This window comes from Polyodon spathula, chromosome 6, assembly GCF_017654505.1.
Source record: "Polyodon spathula isolate WHYD16114869_AA chromosome 6, ASM1765450v1, whole genome shotgun sequence".
In the NCBI taxonomy this organism is placed as follows: Eukaryota; Metazoa; Chordata; class Actinopteri; order Acipenseriformes; family Polyodontidae; genus Polyodon; species Polyodon spathula.
Genome location: NC_054539.1, coordinates 61,764,972 through 61,785,889, shown reverse-complemented (window position 1 = coordinate 61,785,889; position 20,918 = coordinate 61,764,972). Strand labels below are relative to the sequence as shown.

Genomic DNA, 20,918 nt, shown 5'->3' with positions numbered 1-20,918 from the left:
TGATGGTCAGGATTCTTGGAGGCACAACTCAGGTTAGTCCAGACAGTATCTCAACATATTTGTTTGTTTGCTAAAGATATTTCCTTATTCCAGATATTGTGAAGCACCAGAGGTTTATATGAGGCCTGTATAGATGGGTATGAAGTATGGAGACCAGCCCCCTCGTTTTACCCCCTGTGTGTGCAGCATATCACGTAATGCATGAGGTGGCAGTTCTGTCCCCCAGGGTATCCCATATGCACGCACTGCAGAGCGGAGACAAAGATAGAAGAAGAAAGAAGTGCCTGGTAAATTATATTGCAATTGTAAATCTTGGAATGTGCGATGACAGTTATCTTAAAAAAATATCCTCAAGTGTATAAATCTCCTTGTCCCTCCATTGCAGAAAATAAAAGGGACGACCGACTGATAAGAGGGTAAAATTATGAAATATAGGCGAGGTACATTTTGTTTGAAGTTTTGTATATTTTTCCACTAAGGGCATACAGTAATTAGGTGAAAGATTATGGGACCGAAGCGTAACTTGCATTGTTTGAGGGGAATGCCAGAATAGACTAAATCTTTTTATGGAAATACTATATTTCTTCTAACTGTCGCCGTGAAACAGAAATATTAGGATCAAACCGGACTGAGACGGGTTGCAGGACAAAAGACCAAAAGTAATATTTGAAATTTGGCAACGACAATCCTCCTGCATATAAATTTAGATATCAAAGAGCGTAGGGAGTGGAAGCATTGAACTGAAGAAGTTGATTCGAGGCAGTACATTCATTTTTGTTAGAGAGATATGGGCTTGGAGAGAGTTCAGGAGTTGCGCCCATTTGTTACTTGTTTAAAAATCTTATTAAAGTTATTAGTTGTGGTGGAATATAAAGAAGGGTAAATTTCTACACCAAGATATGTAAAATGCTAATGACTGGTATATTTGAGGGTAAAAGTGTCCCTCATTACACCATTTAAGGGCATTAGGGCAGGCTTAGACCAGTTGATTTTGTACCCTGATAATAGACTGAATTCATCACAAATATCCAGTAGATGTGGGAGAGATTGGGAAACATTTAACAAATAATAAAATATTGTCGGCGTACAGGGAGATGTGATGTTGCGTGTTCTTGACAGTGATAGGAGTAAAAGTAGGAGATTGGCGGACCACTTGGGTGAGTGGTTCGAGTGACAGGGCAAATAGTAGAAGGGAGAGCGGGCAGCCCTGGCTGGTGCCCCAAGAGATGATAAATTTGGAGGAGTATCTATTGCCTGTGAGCACCGTCGCTGAGGGGTTGGCATATAAAATGTTGACCTATTAATAAACTCTATGCCCAGACCATAAATAATCCCATTCCAAATGGTGAAAAGCTTTCTCTGCATCTAATGAAAGGACAGCACAGGGGGTAGGATAGCCGTATGAATGACGTGAAGGAGGCGGTGGACATTGTCTGATGCTAGACGGGTCTTAATAAATCCTGTTTGATCATGATGAATCGGTTTGTTTGTGTGTGACTCAAGTCGACGTGAGAGCACCTTAGCGTACAATTTACCGTCTGCATTTATTAATAAGGGGTGATAGCTAGCACATAGAGAAGGGTCCTTGTCATTTTTCAGTAATAAGGATGCGTTAGCAGGGTTAACATCTCTATGAAAAGATCCCAACCCATCTCAACAGCCACCTGCACCATCTCCAGTAATAGGGGTCTGTCACAAAGACGCCTGCAGTGGGTGACATCAGACCAGAAACAGGAACCAACACAAAATAAACAGTTTGGTGAAGCTGAGCGATTGTTTGTGCTCAGCATTTCATAATGAAACAGACAGAAAATAAAAAGTTGTAAAGACAAACAAAACGCAGGACACGGCACTGGCAGCCAAAACAAAGAGACAAACAAAAACGAACTACACAGACAAACATGGTGAGCTGCTATTATATACGTTACTTTTTTTACTTTCTCCTCTCCACACCCGTTCTTCACTCACCGAACACACAACTCCAAGTGAGTGACAACATGCTGCTTTTATGCAGCTGTACCAAGACTCGATTGCTAATCAATCATTCAGTTGGAGTCGCGGTACAACTGCACGTGAGTTAAGTGTAATTTCCCGTGCTCACATATTACATTTTACCTGCACGTGAAGTGCTGTGCAATCCTCGTGCCTAAATACAAATATACATTTTAAACACTTGTGCTCGTAACCCATATTTATATCCTGTGTATTTTATACATAAACACCAACATTAACACACTACACGCAACATACAACACAAATAAATAGCCCAGGGGCGGGGCACTTTGCTGCAGGGTCCCAATTGATTCCAGAAAGTAAGAAAAAATTCAGGTGGTATACTATCAACCCCAGGAGACTTATCCTTTCTCACGCCCTGAATAGCTTCCATCATTTTGTCTAAAGAAAATGGAGCCCTGAGTGCAGCGGATTCCTCATCAGAAAGGCACGGTAATTGGAGGTTTTGAAGAAATTGCATATATTTATCTCTATCATAGGGAATACCAGAGCTTATAATTTAGAATAAAAGGAGCGGAATTGAGAGTTTCTGTACAGGATCAGACCGTCTCCTTGTGGATTTGACAGATGAAATATCAGCAAAACTTTCATTGATGCAGAGCCTTTGGGCTAGCAGATGACTAGCTCTGCTCCCATTAAAATAATAATTGTCTATCCCTATGAATAAGGAATTCTGCGTGATATCATAGTAAGAGATTAAGCTATTTTCAGAGAAGGGGTTCTGTAGAGTATGTTCTAAAAAAGCCAGTTTGTTTTCAGATTCTTTGATTTTACTATGATGAGTCTTGTTGAGATTAACAGCAAGTAAAGTAGAAATATCTTTAACAAATCCCTTAATTAAGTCCCACAAGATACGTGGGTCATCTACAGAACTACGATTGAAGTTTTAGATTTAAATAATACTCGGAAGGATTCATTTTGTAATAATGTGGTATTGAAGCGCCATCTTGTGGCTCGAGTCAGAGTGTCAGTGAGGACGAATTTACAGAAATTTGCGTGTTGATCTGAGAGTGACATAGGGAGTACATCAGTGTTATGTACCGCAGAAGAACATCGTTGGAGTACACAGAGCTGGGAAGCGGTGGTGGTTTACTTCATTTCTAGGTGGCGACGAGCTGGCTTGGTCGTCAGTTCAGCAGTTTCCATTTCATCACCTTGAAGAGAGGGTCAACCAGATGGGTCCTTGCATCCCAGAAATTCAGCGATGCCAAGTGATAACAAAAAATCCAGTGCTGCTAGTGCAGAGTGGAACAGACGAGGGTCCCCTTTATACAATCATAAGTACTGCTGGATACAACAGAAAGGCTTGCAAGAGATTAGGGCTGAGAAAATGCCCTCCTGGGTCTTTCTAGCCGCCATAGCTCTGTTTTTGCCTGCCTAGGTCAGAAAACCACAAAGGGAAGAGATTGACGTAAAAAAAAGTAATTGGATCCGCCCCCTCTGCTCCCTCTTCAAATCCTACCAGAGGCAGATTGCACCGTCTGTTCTTGTCTTCAAGTTTGACCAGCATAGATTCCAGGTGATCCATCCTGGAGTCAGAGAGTAACACTGCTTTGGAGTTGTCATCCACCACTGATCGGATAGAGGATAGGTCCGTTTTAACATCTTTCAGCTCTAGCGTAAAATTTGCAAAGCCCTGCTGTATCGAGCTCAACTTGGTGTCATTTTCATCACACAGCGCTGTGTTCTCTCCCTGGGAGAAGTTAAAGTTTTATATGATATTCTTTTGGTAGCATGCACCTTTTTAAATGTCATAAACTATTTATTTGATTGATACTGTATGCTATAATAACTGATCTCAAATTTTACTTTTAGATGCACTGTTGGAGAAATCACAGATGCAATGAAGAAAGTGTTTGGTGAACACAAAGCCAGTACCCGGATGGTGAGTGGGGCTTACCGGAATGAATTTGGGGAGAGTCAAGAAATTGCCAAAGCAAATGATAGGTAAGACCGACAAAACTGTATAATGATGTAAAAGAGGAGGAAAATGTAGAAAAAGGCCAAAACAGGGTTATATTTAGGGGCTGAGGATGAGCTAGCTGGAATTGTAGCTACAGTCCAGGTTTGGCATGAGCATCACAGAAGTGAGAAATGTGTAATAGTTAATTAAGCAAACCATCTGTTTGGTTTCTTGCAAAATTGCTAACAAAATCTTGCAGAAGTGTCATTCTGTTGATGCAGTAGCCTAATAGAAAATAAGATGTGACCCTTACCTACACCTGTTTTGAAAGCCATCAGACAAATAATACTTTTGGTCACTAAGAGATGAGATTTGGCCTGGCAATGTGGGGAAAGTTTATTTATTTGGCTGCACGAGTTATGTATGTAATGAAAAAATGGATGTAGAACAAAGCACCTACAATCTGAAAATGTTATTACCTTTTATAATGTTTCTGTTTTTGATTTACAAGGATTCGGCTTTATATCGCACTATACAAGCTAAATCTCACACCTTACTTATGTGGTGTATTTAGTGTGTCCCTTCTTTAATGGTGATCGCTCCCAATCAGACATCACTGATGCACACATTTGTGAGGAACACTGTGGTATTGTTCCTTTGCTAATCTCAATTCCAGTAACTGGGTCAGATTTTAACACGTGCATTTTAAAATGCTCACATGATTATATACCGTAGTTCAGCAACCACTTATCTCAACATTTCTCCAGGCTGATGTCTGTCATTATGTCACACTTGCATGGTAGTAAGAGTATCTTTTTTGCTCCTTTGGCCTGCAGGATTGTGCAGTTTTCTAAACGAGAGGGGCGCAATCCTCGTCTACTGGTGGCTAAAATGGGACAGGATGGGCACGACCGAGGTGCCAAAGTGATCGCTACAGGTTTTGCTGACTTGGGTTTCGATGTTGATATTGGACCACTATTCCAGGTACGATCAAAAATATATCTGTTTTCCTTAACAAAAGATTAACAGTACAGGTAATCCTCGATTTACGACGAACTTACCACTCTTTTGCATTATTACCCTGCTTCGACTTTACAACATCGATACGGCATTTACGACACAGCGAGACCTGAGCCATGCGTCCTGTGCGAAACCTAAGCTGTGAACTCTGTCAGTGATGAGGGGCTTAACTTCTGTTTCTTCTATTTAACTTCTTAACTAATTTCCTGCTAGGAGTACCACATACACACACTGAATTCATCATTGGAAAGCCCTTAGTCTGTACTTTTAAACAATCCAGGTAGGTGTCTGAGTAATATGCGTGTAATCACCAGGCTGAGTGTAAAGAGTTAAATAAATATTTGCATGAGTCCAATATAACAGGTTATTTTTGTAAAACTATTATCTGGCTGAAGTCAGGAACGCAACCCCAATTTATAACATTGTTCCTATGGGAAAATGTGCTTCGACTTACGACACTTCGACTTGCAATGCGACTTTCAGAAACCAAGTGTGTCACTGCCTGTACAGTTAAATACGTGAAAAGCATGCCTTTTATGTCTTTTCATTAAAAGAAAAAAACCCACAAACATTAAAACATATCTCTTAATTCATGCTATCAATAGTAGGGGTGCAACTAATAAGATTTTCTTGGCCTATACTATAGCCGATGATTATCTGCCCACATCGGCCGAAAACGATAATAATAGACAGTGCAGGTAAGCTATTGTAAACTACTAGAAAAAGACATAAGGCCTATATTTAAACTGTTTTAGATGTTAAAAAATGAACAGATATCATTTACTTGTTATATTTATGACAAAAATTAACATAGTATTATGTTGTGTGCTTGACAGCAATTTATACATTTGTTTTATAAGTCACACAAAAATAATTTTGTATTTGTACTAGTAAAAAAAAATATATAATGTGATATTAACTTTTACTTGCTGTCAAACATTGTGTGTAATAATTTTCTACCTGTACTGTACAGTAGAAAAGAAAGAAAGAAATTCAAATACTAATATCAGTGTACGTTATCGGCTAAACTAACAAAATCTGCAGATAGCCGATTTGTGATTTATTTATTTGTTTATTTTTTCTTTATGTTGGTGCCATGCCGATAGGCTACCGATTATCAGTGCCCCCTAATCATTAATACTAATATGAGTTCATTTGCAAGATTAAGTCAGACATGGATTTTCATTTCAACACTGTTTACTGCACATAAGTGGTCTGCATGTGTGTTTTTTTTTTTGTTTGTTTTGCTTTTATTTGTACTTGTGCAAATTATGTTGCTGCTTAGCAACAGGGTTAATGCAGTGATCCGGAGGTCTTAAAGAATCCCCTTGATGCTACTTGGAAAGTTATTAGCCCTCCAGCTCATTCATTGGACACAAAGACTCAGTACATGGCCTCGATAAATCCATCTTTCTTTGTGAACCATAAAAGACATGTTTATGGTGGTGCAGATCAGATTTTTATTATAATCTCAAATCGCTCAAGCTACTTATTTACATTTTTTTTTTTAAATAGCAAAATGTATAATATAGCCATTGTAAATATGTACTATGTAAACATGTAGGAAATATCAAATGCTCTTATTAAAGGAATACACATAATTTTGACTAACAGTATGTAAATAATAGATCAATACTTTTTCATCCTGTAAAGGTACTGTACCTATGAGATTTGGAATAAATAAAATACTGAATCTTATCTGTGCATTTAAATTTCAGAAAGGTAATAATAGTTTGCTTTCAAAAAATCTAAAGCTAACCTGCGCCCAACCCACCATTTTGCACTGCTTTCATAGTAATGAAGTAAAGTATAGAAGTTGTTAATCAAGGTTTTACACTCAATTCAGAGTTTGAGAACTTCCCATTGATGTAGTACAGGAGTCTCCAACCCTGGTCCTGGAGAGCCCCTCTCCAGCAGGTTTTCAAGGTGTCTTTACATCATCAATGGTTAAAGATCTGGAACACCTGTCAATCTTGAATAATTGGTATAACTAAGTAACTGAGAGCTCGGTTAAAATGAAAACCAGAAGACCCAGTAGCTCTCCAGGACCAGGTTTGGAGACCCCTGATGTAGAGTATAATACGTGCCAGGAATTCCTTCAAACTAAACTCTTCCAAGTGAAGGAAAAACTTAATACCTGAGAAATGCATTACTTCAGTAATGGTTGTGCTGCCCAATACAAAAACCGGTTCAATTTTGCAACTTTACATGGCAAATGCCCTTGTTATAGTATTGGGGGAATAGTCAAGCGAAAGACTACAAAAATGAGCTGGCAGCATCCCACTGATGGCCAGATTGTAACCCCTGAAGACATCTGTTCATTCTGCAAGACTGCATTCATAACATATCCTTTATCTTTGTATCTGGAAAAGAGAACATGGCCAATGCTGAACACTTAAAACATAGGGTCAAGTCCACATTAACAACAAAGGGCACTAAATGCCGGCATAGATTCATCCCCATTTCAAGTCTTTTCTCTCTCCATAGACTCAAACTGTAAGTGTCTCCTGGGATGGCTCTGATAAATCCAAAGCTGATGAAGATGCAGTTTTATATTAGAGAGGAACTTTAGTTTCTGTCATCTATGTAGATATGTATCGGATGGGTATGATTGGAAATGTCATGCACTGGAAATCACAGCAGTATCGCTGGCCAGGGAAAGGTTACATTCTTTGTAGTGTTATATGCCCTAGTCTCACTTCTTCTTCCTCAAGAGGCTACAAGTATCAGAAGCAGGATCTCAAAAAGACTGAAACTGGATGATGTGGATTCCCACTGATGATGTGTTATGCATTTACTCATGTCATCCGATTCAAATTAAAGTGTTTGTTGCCTGAAGATTATTCAGGTTTCTTGCACAGATGAAGCAGAGACATTTGCTTTTTCTTGGTCATTTTGTGAAATTTTAATTTTGGGGGGGGGTTCATCTGAAGGTCAAAGGTCAAAAACCTGGTTATGGTGTAACTTCATTTTGTTTTCTTTCAGATGTATTTTGTATACATTTTTGGGATTTGCCATGCGATTTTCAATAAAATGAAACGGCTCTAAGAACCAAGTTCGGTGTAAACCTGTAACCTGTTGGTTTGTCACAGAATGACCCAGCCTTCAGTTTACTCAATGATTGTTCAAGAATCAAAAGAGCAGGCCTAAATTGATGCTGGTGGTTAGAGAGGAAGGAGATGCCCCAGGCTGGGCCCTGACCTCTTCCAGGATTCAGTAGCTTTTGGCTTGACAGTGAGACTGAAGGTCTGATCTTCATTCCTACTGATTGGTAACAAGTCGTGGCAGGACCTAAAGGTATACTCAACAAAGGAGTTCCTTTTAAATTATATAACTTTTAATTTTGCATTTCTTCAGCTCAACAAAAAGAAAAGGTTAAAAACATCTGTCAATCCACCAGATTCATAAATATTCATGAACAATTTCATTCTTAAATTAGATACAATATTTTCATGAATATGTTTTTAAAATGTGCATTAAATGTTTGTAAGCTTTTAAGAATATATTTTTGATCATAATATTACAATTAATATTCATGCATTTGTGAATATTAATGGGAATCTCACACAGTTTAACAAATTGAAATCCGTGAAACTGGGGTCAGTAGACTGTTTCCTAGAAATGGTTTGTAAAACTCTCTCCTTGAATAAATCCTCGTCAGCAGAGAATTTCTTGAACAGTTTCAGAAAGTTCATTTAATACATATCAGTGTATTAGAGGAAGACATTGAACAATAAAAAGAAAGTGCTTTAAAAAAAAAAAAAAAAAAACAGTAGCTTATGCAACAGTTAGTTATGATTTCTTAATTCTATTTTAAAATTGACAAAGAAAAAATTGAATTCCATTATACCTGCCAAAAAATGTTGAATGGTTTGTAATAGTCATGTCTTCTGTATTAAGCAATTATTATTTATTTAATCTGTTTAATAACTGAGTTCAGTGATTAGCAATACTTGATTCTGTTTTTTAAACACGATTGAATCAATTTGTAAATGCAGAGTGATAAATCGCTCATGTTGTACTGGTTAACTTTCATGACACTCAGATTTTTCTGTGACACTGAGGAGCTTTTTGTGCCTAAAGACATGGCATTTTCCGGGTGATATTGGATTTATAAATTCATCAGGGCAAAGAGTTTGATCTTTTAAATGTGTGTAATGTGGAAGATCAAATACCATGTCTGTGGTAGTGGGGAAAACAATAGCTGGCAGGTTGCAGTCCCGAAATCAAAACAAAAATATCATCCATTACTGTAGTTCTGTTTCAGGCTGCAGTGTGGCAATAGTGCAGGTGTGTGCGCTCCAGGGGTGTGTGCTGGCTCCGCGGCTTCAGCCCCTGTGTTAATCCTCCTCTGTAATAATGACAGACACCAAAAACAAACAGAAGCATTCTGGCCGAATTAGCATTCGACGTAAGGGGCTGTACTCGTGTAGTTTTGTTCTCTTTGTACTGCCATACTCCTCCCTGTGATCAGTGCTGTGCCACACTCTCCAATCACTGCATGTTCCATGGCTGATCACAGTCTGGTTCCATCTTGCCATCGAGTCGGCCCATCCCTGTCGGGTGGTAGATTTGCTGCTCAAATTCCTTCTGTCCTGTTTACAAAGTCGAATGAAACCTGCTACAGTTACAGATGGTGGTTTGGTGAAGGGCTGAGTAACTACAGTGCTTCTAGATAGGCTCAATTGAGGGCAGGTGAAGTGAATCGTAATGAATTCTGGCTGAATACCACTGGAGTAACACCTGAGTAACTTATGCACTTCCCCTGAGTTCTAAAGTCATTAATTTTGAATTCAGCTCTTTGAATTCATGCGGATGGTAATTACCCATATTCATTCCATGTTAAGTTGTAACACTTGATGTTGATCGCATGCATTCATACCCTCGTACTCAGCCACCAGGGGATTGTGAGATGTGTTCATTCATGCAGGGATGCATGCCTTATACATGTGATCAACATCATTTGTTGCAAAGGAAATGCCTGGAAATATCAAAGCACTGAAATGTGTACAGTCCACTATAGACCAGCAGTATAGATGATAAAATGATTCAACTCTGCATGAACAGCGACATAAAAAGAAAAGGAAATGTATTTTTTTGCAACCACACTTTTCACTTGGTTGGATAAGTCCAGGTTTCTTGGAGTCCCTACCTTTTCCCAAGTGCTTCTATACTGTACTGTGCAAAAGCAGATGGTTCAGCACTCTTTTTTGCTGAGGAAATGTGGATACTATTATGAGTTTAATATTTAAATATATTTTTTATACTAAATTGAAGGAAAAAAACTGTTTCTGTAAATAATAGCTGATAATAGAGAAAAAAAGGCAGTTTTTTTTTTTTTTTTTTTTTTTTTTTTTTGAGCCCTAGTTGCAGGTAAGCCTGCTGTGAAGGAGAGATGATGGCAAGACGTTAGTGTAATATTACTCAGCCATTTGTTTTAAGACTTTGATTCTTTTCACTTGTGTAGACTGAACCACTAACGAAAATTTTAAAACTAATGAATTACAAAAAAAAAAAAAAAAAAGTTTCTTTATTTCTTTTTCAGACTCCTTTGGAAGTAGCCCAGCAAGCAGTAGATGCTGATGTGCACTGTGTTGGTGTGAGCACCCTGGCAGCTGGCCACAAAACCCTGGTTCCTGAGCTCCTCAAAGAACTAAAAGCTCTTAAACGGCCAGATATCCTTGTGATCTGTGGAGGAGTCATCCCTCCCCAGGTAACCTTTGTTCTTTTTTAACCATAGCTTAGTGTTACTAAACAGGCAGTACTGTTTAAAACAATGTGATAGGGTAGTGTCACGGCCCAGGCTGGCTACCGGCAGGAAATAAACCCAGAGACAGAAACTGCAATTTTAAATCGCTCTCGCTCACTGTATTAAACAGAACAAACAAAACACGGCATGAGGGCCAAAATAAAAGATGAAACAAAAGAAAAACACACTTGTATACTGGGCATTAGCCCTTATTACCACAATGCAAAACAATACAAAAATCAGAGGGTGAAGTTGGCGCGTTGGTCAGTTTTCTTGCTCGAAATTGATTTTTAATGAACTTTTTTTGGGGGGGGTTACATATCGTATTTGCCAAATTATTAGATGCACAAACTTCTTATTCACTTTGGCATTTGAGTGGAAACAAAGCCAGTGTCAGATGGACTTAATGGATTTTATTACAGTGCTGCCTATTTGGGAATATATAACCACTGTAATGGGTCAAAATTAATCGGCATACTCAGAACGTACCTTGGCGTGACATTTATTCAAGCATTTGTTTCTAATTTGGTCAGAATTAGTCAACAGTGTTAAGAAACCTTTACCAGTAACCTTTACAGTTGTGTGTTTTTTTGTTTTTTTTTTAATTTATTGTCACATGCTGTGACGGCTGGCTCACCAAACAGACCCACTTGGGTTCTTTTCCCTTCTAAAATCACAGACAACACACAAGATTGAAAGAAAAATAGCGCTGATGCGCAACTTTAATAACAAAAATAAGCAAAAAACAAAACAAACGCCTAGCTCCTTCGGAGCACTGACTAAACATTCGTTGCAGGTTCCTGACTAGCTCGCAGGACGGATATGCCGTTTACCTGCCAAAAAACACACAAATAACAACACAAGTTTCACACGATACCTTTTCAAAACGACTGCTCACACCCACAGTCGGGCTCCTCACTCAGCAGCCCCGAACAGACTGGCTGCCTCTTAAATACCCTGCACCTGGCTCCAATTTACAATTAGCACCAGGTGCAGGGGATTATCTAAACAATAAAACAATTAAACAATTACAAACCCTTAGCCCATTCACCCAAAAGTGCATTTAAGCAGGGAGGATTTTAACCCCCTCCCTGCTATCTCACAGATTGGGGAAGAATATTTCATGGTGGATCAAATTCTCTCATACGGTCATGTATTTAAAACTGTTTAATTAATGTATCTACCGGTAATAGAAACAATCAGCTGGACTGTGTCTTCAAAGATAATAAGTCATGTTTGTTAGTCGACCTGACACAGAAGTTTCTATTATTCAGTACAAAATTTTAAAAAATATATATATGTATATATAGAAATATATTCATATATATATATTATATGATATTATCTTATATATATATATAATATATATATATATATATATATATATATATATATATATATATATATATATATAAAAACACTGGTAACTGTAGGAATCAACAGAGAGGTTGCAAATTGACAGACTGAAATCAAGGTTCTATCTAAAAAGAGGGTTTGAAATGAATCTGTGTCGAAGCATAGTCTGTTGAAAATGAAAGTCCAAGATCCACCAGCTACAATAGTCACTGAATTAATAGATTTAACATAAAAAATGTACAAGTTTTATTGCTATTTATTTTAAACATGTACTTGTGGGATAAACAGAATATTGAATAATCGTTTGTGATATATGGTTTTTATTCATTTTAGGAGGATGTCTTTATGTTTACTGGGACATCATCCTGCGGCGAATAAAAATCGTATCCCACGAACGATCATTCTGCATCCTCTATTTATTCTGTTTGTTGTTTTCCAGGACTATGAGTTCCTGTTCGAGGTGGGCGTTTCTAGCATCTTTGGTCCAGGGACACGAATTCCACAAGCTGCCATCCAGGTCCTTGACAATATTGAGGAAAGTTTGGAGAAGAGACAACAATCCATGTAGAACGAAACTTTACAGATAAAATAATGAGTCCATCATGTTTTAAGACACATACAATAGGTCAATTTGAAGCATCTGATGCCTAATAGTTGGAGTTTTGTTGTGTTCTTTGTACTTTTGAGCAAGCTGAGCATTCTTAATAATGTAACAGTCGGTTAGTGCTGAATTTAGAAGTACTTAAAAAAATGAACATTTATCAGCAAACCATTCCTCTAGTCGGAAAATTTGTCATAAAATGTTAGTTTATTTTACTATTTCTAAATACTAAACATTCATAATCTGGGTGAAGAAAAAAGATGTATGTAGGGTGCTCAAATTGACAAAAATGCTGTAAATCAAAGCATTTGGATTACGTTGAAATTAATTTAGAATATTTTATCTTTGTTTGCTTGTTCATTGTTTTTTAATTGACATTTAAATTTAAAAAAAAAGATGAATGTGCTTTAGTTGATCTGCTCTTTGTATTATGTTGTTTTGCTGATTTCTCGGAAAATTTGCTACAGGCACAGAACAAGAATTGGAGGACAAACACTACAATAAAAATTTTAAAAAAAAATGCCCATAGGCATCACTGTTGAAGCCCATTATGTTTTTTGTTTGTTTTATAATTGATATTTCATAGTTTAATTAATTATTTGATATGTGCATATAGACATCTCATTGTGTTCCCCGTGGCTTGCTCTGTGCCAGTACCAAAATTCAGTACTCTACATTGAGCATGTGTGGATATATCCTAAGCGACTTTATGCACAGTATGAAGTATGTGGTGTAAGATTTATTAATGTCTCAAGTGGAACATCTATAGTACAAATCCCATAAAATCAGCTTAGATATAATGTGTAAAATGTGCATTAAATAAATAGTTTAAAAACCAATTTGCTAATTCATTGACGCTGTTTTTGTAATTGAAGATGTAGTCCTGTTTAGGTTAATTGTTCTGGATGGGGAACAGATACTGTTCTTGCACAGAGATGCTTCTAGATCTAGCAGGCTTCTATTTTGCATAGATGCCCACTGGGAAGTTGAAGTGCTTAACTAAATTACATTTTAAAATCAATCCACGCATAAATACTGGCTTTTTCCCTTAACATTCTAATCTACAACTCATCTGATAACATAAAAAGCTCTTGAACATACTTTCTGACACTGGTCTAGAGACAAGGGAAATCATGTCTGTGACAGGACAACGTAATGAAGGCTCAGTTCGCAGCTACTGGTCAGCAAATCAACAGTGAAGACACGATTTTGGTCCACTATTCTGTCATCGGCTGGATCCAAACAACACCCTCCCTCAAAACCAGCCAGTCAAACTCCCAACCCTGTTTCAGTTCTTTCCGCACCAGCTAATCCACTCCCTCCTTGAATGACGCCCCACCTCCAACATCAGGTTTAGAGTCTGACTCAATACTAAAGATCCCAATGAATAAATGTGTCGTTTTTCTATTCTAATTATGTTAGTGGCTATTTTCCCCAGTGAAATGTTAGCTGGCGAAATATCAGAAGTTCAAGGTAAATATAGGTTTTCAAAGTTTTTTTTTTAAATAGAAAATAAAGAAATAAAAAGTTTTTTAATACCTATAGAGCCCTCTCGATGCGGGCTCCACCATGTGGTAGATGACCTTGACTTTTGTTAGCGTCCTCGTCTACGGCTCGGGACGCATAACTCCAGTCGCGTTCAACTACCAAACGGTAGAGCCCGCATCGATGGGCTCTATCGCTTAATTATAAAAACCTTTTCCTCAGGAAAAGAGATTTTACTGAGATTTAATAAAATTAACAGATTTACTTTTTCTCTACTTTTTTTATTTTTTTGAAAAATGAACTAAATCTAGGCAGTTTACTGGGTTACAGTGAATTATGCAAGCACAAACAGACGTGCAGTAGGCTCAGCTGTAAACCAGCGATAGCAGCATCTCAGGTCATGTGAATGCTCTACTTTAATCAAAAAGCCTCATCGCTAAGGTTACACTGTTGACTTAATTTATCTGAAACTCAAAGATATGGATTTCAAGACCAGCATCAGAAAAAAAAAAAAAAAAAATCTTTAAATTATTAGTTTTTCTTTCAATCAGCATCCTGTTTATTTTTCCTCTTCCTCTAAAATGGTCATTTTTATGTCTTAAGTAAAACAGCGTAATTTAATTCAGTGAAGGGGTGTTTACTTTGAAGGGAAACTGAGACCAACTGTTATACGGATAGTGTGGCAGTACAGAGTTTTATCAGCTAAAACAACAAAACTAGGGTGCAGTCAAATCTTGTTAGGAGAGATTAATGCTGACTGTACATTGAGACACGTTGAACATTTTTTGATATTACTTGAAATACAGCTTGCAATGAATGTGCATAAATAGATGCAGTTATCGCATAGCAAATTGAAAGAAATAAAGGTTGACATCGTCTTCTGACATCACAAAAGTGGATCTTTAATTCACAGAAGTGGAAAATAGAGCCCACTCTGTTTTTGTTTACAGAACACATGTTTTGCTTGGGTTTCATACTTTTAAGCACGTTAGGGAGGGAGTGGGGCAAAATATAGACATGCCCTTACCCTTCATTCCCAGCCTTCTATTCTTGTCTTGTTTTTGCTTTGTTTGTTTTTTTAGGAGGTTTAAATAAACCTCCCAAAAACCTTGATTCTGGTTGACTTTCCACTCTGTTGTGGAAAACAGATACATATGACTGTACAGCAATTGCTCCAGGCTACCTTGCATTACCAGTCTTGTCTTGGTTGGTTTCTTCACCCCAGGGAAGGTCTCCAACCCTGGTCCTGGAGAGCCCCTATCTAGCAGGTTCTATAGGTGCCTTTACATCATCAGCTAAAGATCTGGAACACATGTTCATGTTCAGTTAATTTTACAATGCATTAGTAAGACCTCTAGACTATTGTGTTCAGTTCAGGTCACCTCGCAAGGTTATGTGTGTTGGATCTCCATAAACATTTTCTCTCTCGACAAAATTGCTGCTTTACTGTTAGCCCCGTCATGAAAAATCTGGGCGTTTTGTTTGATTCTGAATTACGCTTTGATATACATATTACATTTATTTGTAAATCTTCTTTTTTCCATCTTAAAAATATTGTATGTGTCTGCTCTTATTTGGAACCGTCTGCAGCGGAGACCTTGATCCAAGCCTTCATTACCTCTGCTTATTGCAGCGCCCTTCTGGCTAGACTTCGACAATGTGCTGTTTCCAGGCTTCAACTAGTCCAAAATTCAGCAGTTAGATTATTGACTCGTGTCCTGTTGTCACATAACCCTTGTTTTGTCCTATCTTCATTAGTTAGCACAAATTCAGAGAATAAACTACAAAATGTTATTACTTACATTTAAAGCATTACATGGCCTAGCACCCTTCTATCTTTCTGATACTCTGTTATGTTCCTAGTCAGGTGCTACAGTCTGCGGAGGCTGACCTTCTTAGTGTACCATCTGTTCCAACTGCCACATATGGGTCACGTTCTTTTAGCCATCTAGCACCCACACTATGGAACAACCTACCTTGGGACATCAGAAGCATCCACTCTCTTCCCCTTTTTAAAACATAAAAACATTTTTGATCAGGTTTTTAGTTAAAATTCTTACTGTAGTAAATTGTTTTTGTTGTATTTTTTTGCAGATTTTGTAAAGTTCTTTTTTTTTTTTTTTTTTTTTTTTTTTTTGCTTTTTCCTTTGCTGACTATGTAAAACGCCCTGAGATGCTTCCTCTGGATATGGGGCACTCTATTAATTGTAAATTTGATTAGATTGAAAAAGAATATTGCTACTCTGGTTTAAAAGGCATGCCATATGCACACAGGCTAAAATAATTGAATATATTCAGTCTTGAACAAAGTAGACTACGTTCAGAATTCTAAAAGGTATGAACAATGTTGACCCAAGGGATGTTTTTGACCTGAAAAAAAGAAACAAGGACCAGGGGTCACAAATGGAGATTAGATAAAGGCATTCAGAACAGAATAGGAGGCACTTTTTTTACACAGAGAATTGTGAGGGTGTGGAACCAACTCCCCAGTAATGTTGTTGAAGCTGACACCCTGGGATCCAAGAAGCTGCTCAATGAGATTCTGGGATAAATAAGCTAATAACAACCAAACGAGCAAGATGGGCCAAATGGCAGTCTCTCATTTGTAAATTTTCTTATGTATTCACAAAGCTTTAAGGACTGCTTTAAACATTTCCTTTTAAAGAAATGTTTTTTCAAAGGCCATTCTTTTTAATTGTACTATTTTTAAAAAAATTGTTTAGAGAGGTGATTTCTCTTAATCTTCAGAGAATGTTTTTAAACACCTTAAAACACATTCATTACTTTGTCCAAAAGTGACAAAATTAATGGGTTTAGTATGAATCTTGGGGCATCTTTAAAAAAAAATATATTAGTAGAATTTCAACCAAATATTTGGAAAAACGTCAAAATCCTTCTTTCTCTTCAAGCTTTGTGTGGGATTTTCGTTAATTGTTCTGGGCGAAACAATTCATCATAGTTGCGTCCATGTCGGTGTAGCAGGTGTATAGACAAAAAGATAATCTCTTAAAAGCAGATTCATGGCTTAACACAGTCTCTGCTAACACAGCACATGCAGTACTGCATGCTAAATATATATATATACACACACACACACACGCACACAGTACCAGTCAAAAGTGTGAGTACACCTGCTTGAAACCAGGTTTTTCATGATTATCTATGCTTTTAACTACATAGACTTGTCTATAAACACTTAATATTTCATTATATGATATGTGTACTTACATAAGCTGATAATCATAAGTGAATTTCATTCAAAAATTAAACTTTTAAATGAAAATGTAAATCTTGTCAATTTCAATGAAATGGTCACACAAAGCAAGGGGATTTCAGTCTGAAGCCCAAGTCAGTTAAAAGTCTGAAATGTGTATAACACGGTGTTAGAACACTGGCCTAAGTATAAAGGTGTCTTTGTTAGATGTTCTCTGAGTTAACTATCATGTTACCTAATTAACCTTTTGTCACCAATTATTGTTAACAGGTGAGGGTCCATGATTACTATAAATATAGGTAGCATAGGCACAAGTTTGTCATTCCTGAATGTAATGGAGCAGAAAATTACTTTAAGAAATGAAGGTCAATCTTTAAGACAAATCGCAAGAACTTTGCAAGTTTCTGTAACTGCTGTGACCATGAAACGATTTGAAGAAACTGGCACTCATGAGGACCGAACAAGGTCAGACAGACCAAGGGTGACCTCAGAAACACAGAACAAGTTCATTCGAGTCACAAGTCTGCGAAACCGGCAATTAACTGCCCCTGAAATACAAGCTCGGCTAAATATGCTACTAGAAGTACAGAAGTTTTAACATCAACTGTTCAGAAGAGATTGCGTGAAGCTGGCCTAACTGGAAGAATTGCTGCAAAGAAACCATTGTTAAGAGTGCAGAATAAGAGGAAGAGACTTGCCTGGGCCAAAAAAACACAGAAACTGGACGTTTGAGGAGTGGAAATCGGTCTTATGGACCGATGAGTCAAATATATATATATATATATATATATATATATATATATATATATATATATATATATATATATATATATATATATACACACACACATATACAGCTCTGGAAAAAATTAAGAGACCACTGCAAAATTATCAGTTTCTCTGGTTTTACTATTTATAGGTATGTGTTTGGGTAAAATGAACATTTTTGTTTTATTCTATAAACTACTGACAACATTTCTCCCAAATTCCAAATAAAAATATTGTCATTTAGAGCATTTATTTGCAGAAAATGACAACTGGTCAAAATAACAAAAAAGATGCAGTGTTGTCAGACCTCGAATAATGCAAAGAAAATAAGTTCATATTCATTTTTAAACAACACAATACTAATGTTTTAACTTAGGAAGAGTTCAGAAATCAATATTTGGTGGAATAACCCTGATTTTCAAGCACAGCTTTCATGCATCTTGGCATGCTCTCCACCAGTCTTTCACATTGATGTTGGGTGACTTTATGCCACTCCTGGCGCAAAAATTCAAGCAGCTCGGCTTTGTTTGATGGCTTGTGACCATCCATCTTCCTCTTGATCGCATTCCAGAGGTTTTCAATGGGGTTCAGGTCTGGAGATTGGGCTGGCCATGACAGGGTCTTGATCTGGTGGTCCTTCATCCACACCTTGATTGACCTGGCTGTGTGGCATGGTGCATTGTCCTGCTGGAAAAAAACAATACTCAGAGTTGGGGAACATTGTCAGAGCAGAAGGAAGCAAGTTTTCTTCCAGGACAACCTTGTACTTTGCTTGATTCATGCCAAAGCTGCCCGATTCCAGCCTTGCTGAAGCACCCCCAGATCATCACCGATCCTCCACCACATTTCACAGTGGGTGCGAGACACTGTGGCTTCTAGGCCTTTCCAGGTCTCCGTCTAACCATTAGAAGACCAGGTGTTGGACAAAGCTGAAAATTGGACTCATCTGGGGGTGCTTCAGCAAGGCTGGAATCGGGCAGATTTGTCTTTGTGAAGAACACATGAATCAAGCCAAGTACAAGATTGTCCTGGAAGAAAACTTGCTTCCTTCTGCTCTGACAATGTTCCCCAACTCTGAGGACTGGTTTTTCCAGCAGGACAATGCTCCATGCCACACAGCCAGGTCAATCAAGGTGTGGATGGCATTTAGATAAATGTATTTATCTAAATGCTAGAAGTATCAGAAACAAAATTCTAGAACTTGAAGCTACTGCACTAACAAGTAACTATAATGTGATAGGTGTTACAGAAACTTGGTTGTCTGAGAGTGATGGGGACGAATATAATATTTGTGGGTATACACTGTATAGGAAAGACAGGCAGGACAGAAGAGGAGGGGTAGCGCTATACATAAGAAACAGTCTTGAAGCCCAGGTGTTAAACCTGGACAAAGAAAATAAAGCCGAATCAATATGGGTCAGAATAATGGACAAAAATTCAAAGGGCATAATAATAGGAGCATGCTATAGACCGCCAGATTCAGACGGTGAGCAAAATAACCTGTTATACAATGACATTAGAAATGCGTGTAGCAAAGGAGAAGCCATACTAATGGGGGATTTCAACTTCCCCCAAATAAAATGGGAAAACCCGGTGGGTAGCAAGAAGGATGAAATAGAAATGGTGGAAATGACAAATGACTGCTTCCTAACACAATTTGTCAAGGCACTGACTAGAGGGGAGGCATGCCTTGATTTAGTCTTTTCAAATAACGAAGACAGAATAACTAAAACAGAAGTCAGAGAACCATTGGCAAACTCAGACCTCATTTGAAGTGTTTTTTAAAACCCCCAAAGTAATGACTAAAGCTAAGGTTTACAATTTTAGAAAAGCAAACTATGAAGGTATGAAACAAAGACTAACAGAAGTACATTGGAGTAAAACAGAGAATACACCCACAGAAGAAGGACGGTTGTTCTTCAAAAATGTAGTACTAGAGGCGCAAAACAATTACATCCCTAAAGTAGACAAATCTAAATGTAAAACTAAATTGCCAAAATGGTTTAATAGATCAATTAAAAAAAATATTCAGCGAAAAAAGGCACTTTACAGAGCATTAAAAAAGGACCAAAAAGAAAGTACACAGAAAGAGTACACAGAACTGCAAACGCAAGTCAAAAAGGAAGTTAGAAAGGCCAAGAGAGAAATAGAAATGAACATTGCTAAGGGAGCTAAAACCAATTCCAAAATGTTTTTCCAATATTACAACAGCAAGCGAACATTCAAAGAGGAGATTAAATGTTTAAGAGATACAAATGGCAAAATCGTAGATGAAGAAAAAAAATAGCAAATATATTAAATGATTACTTTTCACAAGTTTTTACAAAGGAAGATACTGACAACATGCCCCACATGTCATCCAGTTCCTATCCAGTTTTAAATAACTTTAGCATAACTGAGGCAGAAGTGTTAAAGGGACTAGGAGCTCTTAAAATAAACAAATCCCCTGGGCCAGATGAGATCCTCCCAGTAGTACTCAAAGAAATGAAAGAAGTAGTTTACAAACTGCTAACCAAGATCATACAGCAGTCTCTTGACACAGGGGTGGTACCGACAGACTGGAAAATTGCAAACGTAATACCCATCCACAAAAAGGGAAACAAAACTGAACCAGTTAACTACAGACCAATAAGCCTGACTTCTATTATATGCAAACTTATGGAAACTATAATAAGATCCAAAATGGAAAATTACCTATATGGTAACAGGGTCCTGGGAGACAGTCAACGTGGTTTTAGGAAAGGGAGATCGTGTCTAACTAACTTGCTTGATTTTTTTGAGGATGCAACATCGATAATGGATAATTGCA

The 20,918-nt window shown here is 37.6% G+C and overlaps 1 protein-coding gene across 2 annotated transcripts in view; it reads left to right on the top strand.

Moving 5' to 3' along the window:
- The window catches only part of mmut (methylmalonyl CoA mutase), a 30,243-nt gene extending 17,091 nt beyond the window's left edge, over positions 1-13,152 (top strand). For both annotated transcript variants that reach the window (XM_041253366.1, XM_041253367.1), the window contains exons 10-13: positions 3,829-3,960; positions 4,753-4,900; positions 10,482-10,649; positions 12,481-13,152. In XM_041253366.1, coding sequence (XP_041109300.1) covers positions 3,829-3,960; positions 4,753-4,900; positions 10,482-10,649; positions 12,481-12,609 — 577 coding nt within the window. In that variant the 3' untranslated portion in view covers positions 12,610-13,152. The remainder of the gene's footprint in view (positions 1-3,828; positions 3,961-4,752; positions 4,901-10,481; positions 10,650-12,480) is intronic.
- Positions 13,153-20,918: the final 7,766 nt, after the last annotated feature.